Source organism: the organism of the source record quoted next, unplaced genomic scaffold (assembly GCF_019419815.1).
Source record: "Pyrus x bretschneideri cultivar Hongxiangsu unplaced genomic scaffold, Pyrus_bretschneideri_v1 Contig23, whole genome shotgun sequence".
Taxonomy (NCBI): Eukaryota; Viridiplantae; Streptophyta; class Magnoliopsida; order Rosales; family Rosaceae; genus Pyrus; species Pyrus x bretschneideri.
In genome coordinates, this window is record NW_025999535.1 from 4,121,596 (window position 1) to 4,129,746 (window position 8,151).

At 36.0% G+C, this 8,151-nt stretch overlaps 1 protein-coding gene across 1 annotated transcript; it reads right to left on the reverse strand.

Moving 5' to 3' along the window:
- Positions 1-46: 46 nt before the first annotated feature.
- Positions 47-5,684, reverse strand: LOC103940071 (sodium/calcium exchanger NCL-like). Its single transcript, XM_009350142.3, has 7 exons — positions 5,258-5,684; positions 3,608-3,793; positions 2,876-3,057; positions 2,032-2,177; positions 1,608-1,884; positions 1,211-1,519; positions 47-543 (listed from the first exon to the last, which is right to left on the reverse strand). Exons 1-7 carry the CDS (start codon positions 5,667-5,669, stop codon positions 295-297), a joined length of 1,761 nt encoding a protein of 586 aa, XP_009348417.2. The 5' UTR covers positions 5,670-5,684; the 3' UTR covers positions 47-294.
- Between the last annotated feature and the right edge of the window lie 2,467 nt (positions 5,685-8,151).

An 8,151-nucleotide genomic window follows, 5' to 3' on the forward strand; every position in this document is an offset into this window, starting at 1 on the left:
TTGACCAAAAAAAAAAAAAAAAAAAAAGCAAAAACAAGATAACAAATTTCAGAAGGTATAACTCGAGATGTTAAAATTGCAATAACATATCAGGGTTTTGCTTATACAGAGAAAATTGTCTGATAATACAAGTGCCCCTACAAATCTCAAGTTTCTGACGAAAATGAAACAGGCATACTCACAAGAACATTATCAAATATCATGGAAACCATAAGAAAATTGTAAACTGAAAAAAACATGTCGATTTATATAAGCCGAAGACCACTCAAAACGGATTCGTACGACCTCATGTGTCTATGACCAGCCAAAAACATAGTCCAGGACGTAAACCAGCGCCAGGGAGAATGGGTAGAGTAGGTAAGCAATTGAAGACGTCCAAAGAGGGAAGACGGTGCGGAGACTGCCTAGAAGACCCATCACAACGCAAACGATGAGAATCACCAGGACTTCCGATGAGAAGTCCCACGTTAATCCCCTGGCGTAAACCAGGGCCAAAAATACCGCTAGGCAGAGGAGGTTATTCATGGTTACTGCACCATATAACTGCAACAAGAAACACAGATAAAGAGGTCATATTTCAACCGCATGATTGCAACGGCGTGATAGCAACAAAACCATACAGTACATTACTTTTCACGTTCATGAATTGGACTCAAATTATACAGTACTTTCATACATTCATTTTTTTTTCTTTTTCTGTTCTTTTGGTTAGATGCAGCACCTTCAATAGTACCTTCAGTGCAATAGTTATCAAAATAAATCTTCCATGCAATTGTATTAGTGCTCTCGAGCACCCATCAATTAATATAGCATCTCGGCTTCAGTCAAATACTCAAAATAAAACCTTCTTGTACTATGAGCGCATTATGTCAATCAACTAATACGATGGAGGGTGAAATCACAGATTCAAATTAAATATCATTCCTCCATCAACATAGTTAAATCATGACAAACAGAAGAATGTTAAATGGCTAATTGTGCAGGATACCCTAAACAATGTTGAATTTGGTCAATAATAATTTAATAGGATTGAGTTGGACACTTTAGAAAAGAGTTTGATCTGAGTGGAAGTCTAAAACTTAAAGTTGTAAGTTTATGGCAAACTTGTAAAAGCTTCAACTGATAAATTATACAACTGTTGAAGATGTGAAATATTGACAGGCTTGCAGATTGGTAAAACATCAAGAGATGGGATATGTGAGATACAAACCTCAGAAAATGTTAACGAGGCAGTCCTTATTTTTTTGCGGCTGGCAAATATAATCGCTGATACAGCCTCACTAGAATTAGTAGCCAGAGGTAGAGCAATGAATGAGATGAAGAAAGTTGGAATGCTTGTGGCATCGGAGAAATTATCAACAGCGTCTACCAAGGGATCTGCAAATGCAGCGGCAATAAGAGTTCCTACCAACAACATTAATCCTGCTTTGATAGAGGTCCACTTCACATTCTCAACACCCTCGACAACCTCATCACTTTGGTCATCCGGCCCCAAAAGAGCATGCTCTTCTTTTGTTCGCTATACTCGACAAAGCATTAACAGATTAGCATAGAAAAGTCGTATCAAATAAGCAAACCTTAAATCTATCTTCATAAGCAAACATTACCTTGTGAAAGTCTGTTAATAACTTCATTGTACGATTACTGGGGTCAGTACTGATATCTCCTTGACGCTTTGCCTCATTGAGCCATTTTGAGATGCCAATGAAGAACTCATCACTACTGATATGGGAATCACGAGAAGTGTCAAAATCAATCATCACTTTCTCTACAGCTTCATTGTTATCCAACTGTATTTCATCAAACCGGATTCCTACAATCAGTGCTCTTAATTCAGAAGCTGAAAGAAACCCATCCCTATCCTCGTCAATTGTACAAAACAACCTGACACATATCCAATCAGAAAACGAGTTGGAACAAATTCCAACAATAAAATAAAATAAAAAAATGCAACAATCTCTCAGAACAAAGAGAGACAAAGCACAGACATGACTAACTACTCCATTGGTAATACTATTATAAAATACTAACTTCTCGATAATGTCTGCATCAGGTTCACCCTCATCATTAAGAAGCTTTCCCAATGCACGCTTCTTCAGGTGTTGTAAGAGTCCTGATATTACATGCTTGTGCTTTGCATAAGCAATTTTTCTCCTCTGGATCCAAGGCTGAAACACCTGCAACAACAATTAAATATCAGTCAATAGCAGTGAAAATAAGCGTGAAGATCCAATTCGTAATACTAGGAAAAAGAAAATTGAAACAGTTTATGTTACCTACGGAACTAGCATGACAGAATCGCAATGGGTATCCAAACCTTTGGTATAAAAGAACTTACAGAATATTAATGCGCTTGAAAGTACTCAGACCTTTTAATAATGAAACCTACAAAGCATAGGCGGTTGCTCACCCTTGATTAATAATAGGGCTGTCCAAGCATATCCCGAATCCCATTACTAATTGAAGTTCATAGTTTAAAAATTAACAAGCGACAGTTTCCACCAATCTAGTGATATGGAATCCTTCTAAGAAGGCAAGACAAATTTGTGATCTTAGTTTATAATACCAATCAAAGATATGAAACAACCCAAACACCCCCTCTTAGTTTATAATACCTATCATGTCATCTTCAATTATTTTTCCTTTTTCTTACAAGTTGACAAAGTTAGCTTTACTAGGCATAAGTACCAGCAATCTTCACATGAAAATGCAAATTACATAGATGGAAGAAAAGCGGACAAATTTGTTAGCCGTAGATTACAAATAAGCTTTATAAATTAAGCAAACAGTAAAAAAAAAAAAAAAAAAAAAAAAAGATTGGTTACACTACACAGTGTATGCAATTGCTGACTTGCTGCATCAAAACTATAATTACCTGATAAAGGCAATAAGAAAGCAATAGTGCTACCGAGACAACGAGTGAGATCAAAACTGCTAGGTGTCTACCCGAGGTGGAATTGAGGAGCTGTGGTAATTGCACAATAAGAAATGGGATGACAGATACAATCATAATCGTTGCAGCATAGCTTGTCCAGATATCAGTACTGACACCAGAACCTGCAATTACCAACAGTTCTGCTTAGTTCATATCTACTTATATATCAGACATTCAAAATTTATGATTCCTGAAGTGGCAAACACAATAATTTAAAAGATTCAATCAACAAGGCATATAAAACTGGGTTTTTTTAGATGAACAAGAAGGTCAAGTAGTCAAGTTTTCTTGTTGGAACATTCACAACTTGCTCTCTCTTGTTCATATACAGAACCGGAGATTAGGAAACAAATATCAACTAATTCAACAAAGCATTCTTCCCACTACATGTCATCAAGAATACAAATTTTCTCTTAATTTCATTTTTCAATCTTTGTTTAGAATTTCATCACTAATTAAACTTTCACTGGTCAACATATAACACATGCATTCACACATGTGGATCTTAATCAATCCTTTGTTAATCGTCATTGTGTATTTTCCCATTTACCATAGGTGAAAATAATTTCTGACCACAGATAAAGAGAACAATGTTTGTAAGGTGCAAACAATGCATATAAAATTTGCAATTTACATTTCTCAAATAAACGTGCAAAGAGAATATAGACTTACCAGTTAAGCTCAACCCTTTTGTATCTTTGTTATCCATGGCAATCGATCCCTGAATATCACACTTTCCGACAATAACACAGGAACCCCATATTACCGTAAGAAGCATTACAGTAGAACCAGCTAGCAAGCCCATTCCTACAGAGACCTGACTTTGAGCAGTTTCTTTAGTTCCAGAAAGTCCGGATACTGAAAATAATACATTACATATCAGAAGCCATTAAAAGTTAATTATTAAATAGATAATCTAAATAGGATGGATAAAACAAAGAGCATCCTTTTTTTAGAACACACCACACATCCCCGAAAACCGAACATGTATAGCTAAAGACTAATGCGAAGGTTTAAGGTATTTGAGAAAATGATATATTAGACTATTGCATAAAAGTAAGAGCCTATTTGGTATTCTACTTGAATCCAACTTTTTAGACTCGAACCACTTTTTAAGTTTTACAACTTGAATGCTTGTTTGGGAGGACTGTTTTCAAAAACTGAATTCAAAACTAACTTGAAAATTAACCTACTTCTAGAAAACACAGAAAGTGAGTTTTTAAACCGTAATCCACTACTTTTACTCTCTCTTCTCCTCTCACTCCCTATTTTTCTCTCTATCATATCTTACTCTTTCCTCCCTTCCAGATTTCTCTCCTCTTTCTCTTTCCTCCCCTCCTCCCTCGAATCTCTCTCTCCTACTTTTCTCTTCTCCATCTGCTCTTTCTCTCTCATCTCTCTCACCTCCCCTCCTCTCCCGAATCTCTCTCCTCTCACTCTTCTTTCTCTCTCATCTCTCTTGTTCTCTCTAATCTCCCTCTCCTCCGACCCTCCAATTGAGTTGTTGTACGATATTTTTCTATTCTTTTTAATTATTAAAATTTAAAAACAATTTTGAATCTCATAGCGAACAAATTTTTGGATCTTAAATAAAATTGTTCTTATAACATGTTCTTAAGAAATGTTTTGAGAAATTATGAAAAACAAATTAATACGATACCAAACAGGCCCTAAAGTTCCAAAATTTGCATATGCAAAGGGCTAATTCAGCACAATTTATATTGCAGGAACACTCTCTTCTCTTCTTGATTTAGCTTTTAAGCATTCGATCTTTGTTTTTTTTATCTTAAATTTGCTTCTGAAGTACGATCACTAAACCGAAACAGGTCCAATTATTCCAGATCAAAATCTTCAAATCCGAGCAAAATTTTGGTATTAAGGACAAGGCATAAAGCTAAACAACTGGGGCCAATCCCAAATTCGAATCGCAAACAGATAGAGCAACTAACAAAAGTGGGATCCAATCTACATCACAATTCAAAATTCATTTCATATTCTCTCTACTGGGATCCAAATGAAAAGATACATTCGAAAAAAAGTTGATAATTCTAATTTGTTTTATTTAAATATTGAAAAGAAGAAAAGAACACAAAGGTTGCAAAAGTTTAAAGGTATAATCTTTCAATTTTGAAAGGAAAAAAGTTGAATTATTCGAAAGCAAACACAAACAAAACAGTGCATAATACTATGGTCTATCACTGTACATCACTCACACAAAGTCGATATTTAAAACTGCATAATTTCATCCGAAATAAACAAAAAAATGATAATTTTCTATCACTTTCTCGGCAACCAAACAGCGAGTAAGAAAAAGAGACTGACCGAGAATGAGCATGGCGTCGGGAAGGGCGCCGAGGATGGGGAGGAACAAGCCTCCGATGATACCGGGCCCGAGAATCTCGAGCAACAGCTCGCTGCCGTTGGAGAGGTAGGTGGCGGCCAAGTACATCAGGTAACCATACACCAGAATCAGGAAGAGGTTGCCGATCACGGTGGTGGTGCAGGGCAGGAACCCGTAGGTCTGCTCGCAGGTGGAGTCCTCCGCCGAGAGGGCGTTCTTGAGAGTGAGGTAGGGCGCGAAGGTATGGGACCGGTGGTGGTGGTGGACTCCATCGGAGATCAGATCGGATGACGTTGATTGGTTGAAGTCGGAGAGGAGCAAGCGGCCTCCATGGGCCTGGCCGCAGAGGACCAGAAGGAGGAGGAAGAAGGACACGTCAGAGGGTTTAGACATGGCGGGAGGCGGGTGGGTTCGGTGCTGCACACCGGCGGGGGATTGGATGTGAGGTGGAGATTGGTAAGCGATAAAGGAGAGGGACTGGGGGAGTCGGTCAGTGTCTGAATCGTGCTTTTCGGTTGGTGGTGGGGGATATGATATGACGTGGTGGGGGGGAAGACGATTTGTATTACTTAACTTTTAAGCATTAATTATGATTCAGAAGACTAATTTTTCCAACTATTTCTATTTATATTTTTAAATTGATATTTTAAATTCCAAGTAATTCCATCCAAATTTAAAATTTCTATTTTTTTCATATTTTTTTCCTTTTTAAGATGTGCTCCAATTCTTATAAAAATGCTTCTACAGGGGTCATCTGGCTCATTTCTTTTATTTTGGGATGGTGATAACAATACACTTATTTTTACTTTTTTCAGATTCCGTTTAATTTTTAATTATCAATTAGTATAAATTGAAAAAGATCAATGAACAAATATTACCAAGTATGTGTGAAAAGTTTAAAAAAAAAAAATGTTTGGATAGCACTACTCTTATTTTATTTGGTTGAAGTCTTGTTGAAAGATTTGTGACTACTGATGACTCATTCAATCTTCTATGTATGGGCCGGCCTAAATGAAGTTTTTGTTTTCTTTATCAATTAAACAAAGATGAAAAAATATATTTAAACCCAACACATAAAGTTTAGGGGCTTGGTTTATTTTTATTTTTTATACAACGATAGATTTTATATTAAGAAATGAGGAAATATGTTAGTATAGAACTTGACATATATATTTTTATTTTCTATGCTATCATAGATTTTTTTTTTTTTTTACTCCCCATCTTATCACGTTTTTGGCACAATTCGCGTGCTAATATTGTAAAATCTTGTGCAAAAAACATGAGGTAGTGTAGAGTTCATAGAGTCTCACTTTGAAAAAATCTTCTTAGCATTTCTATATACAAAATATAGTTTAAAGAGGAATACTAGGTCGACTGAATTTTGTAAACTAAATAACATGAAAATTAATGATTGAATTATTACTTAATTGTTTAACTGTTGATTAACATGTTTAGATAACATATCATTTAATACAAATTTCGTCTACAATTTTAATTTACCTAGCATTACTCTAGTTTAAATAGTTGATCTCCGAGCATTACTCAAAATTCTTTTCTTTCTCAATATATTTACCCACTTGCAGATTTTTATAGCTTTACCACAAACATTTCACCATCATTTCCAACAAAATTCGTCATTTGGATATTTCAAACCATTTCACATTAACTATGGTGGATGCTCATCATCCTTCTTTTAAGACTGCTACGTGTCTATTTTTAATTGTAGTTAACATTTATATTAAAGGTTTATTATTAAATTTTTAAAAGGCATAAAAAAGCTAATAAACATTAAAAATACAAAAACCCAACAGTCAAGAAAGCTGCACCGCCACCATCACCTTGCCACCGTCGGCGAACCCACCCTCTTGCATACTCTCTCTCTCTCTCTCTCTCTCTCTCTCTCTCTCTCTCTCTCTCTCTCATATTTCCAATTGAGGATACCAGCCTTCGAACCCACAACAATGATGATTCAAACGCTCAATTTTGATTTAAAAGCTTTACAAAACTAAGTAATCATGAAATAAATAATTTCAACAGTCACCTAACCCAGTCACATCACCTCGCCGGCAGCAGCCATCTCACCTCCTTGCCGCCGGCTATTTTCTTCCCTTCAACCTCTCCTTCTTCTTCCCCCATCCAACCTCTCTCTCTCTAGACATTGTTCTAGGGTAAAGATAATCTGAAATGGGAGGAGGAGAAGGAGACCGGGTGTGGACGACAACGAAGGAAGCGCGCTAAGGCTCTAATGGGTTGTAGGTTTGGAAAAGAAGATGGAACAGTCAATTAAAATATATATTTTTTAGAATAAATTACACAAAATTACTTTAACTATGGGTCAAATCATAATCTCATACCTTATATTTTAAAAATGACAATATTATACTTCATCTTACAAATTTGTTACAATGTCAAATCTCCGTCAATTTGTTTAATTATTTTGTTAAATATTGACGTAGCTTAAAGTGGACCACACTCTTTAGCCCATGTGGATAAAAATATTAATAAATTGACGATAAAATTATTTTAATATTTTTTGTAAAAACATATGGGACTCACCCTCTTCTCTCTCCAACCCTGTCACATCCGATCTCTCTCCTCTCCCCTATCTTTCTTTCACATCCAATCTCTCTCCTATGTCTCTCACAACCGATCTCTCTCCTCTCTCTCTCCTATCTCTTTCTCACATCCAATTTCCTGAGATTCTTTCTTCCTCCATTCTTAACCTTCATCCTCTATATTTCACAACTCATTTCGTTTGTTTCCCAGAAATTCAAATCGGCATAAAGAAAAAAAAAATTTCACCACTCTCCTCCTCTTTCTCCAAAAAAATTTCACGTTCATCCTCCAAATTTCACCACTCATTCTCTGTCCCCCA

Bases quoted from the DNA above. Each gene is read 5' to 3' on its own strand.
- LOC103940071 (XM_009350142.3), bottom strand. From the start codon at position 5,669: ATGTCTAAACCCTCTGACGTGTCCTTCTTCCTCCTCCTTCTGGTCCTC. The intron at 2,178-2,875 runs GTAATTATAGTT...TTGTTGTTGCAG, and splicing joins TTTCTTATTGCCTTTATCAG to GTGTTTCAGCCTTGGATCCA. The intron at 544-1,210 runs GTTTGTATCTCA...TTCTTGTTGCAG, and splicing joins CCTCGTTAACATTTTCTGAG to TTATATGGTGCAGTAACCAT.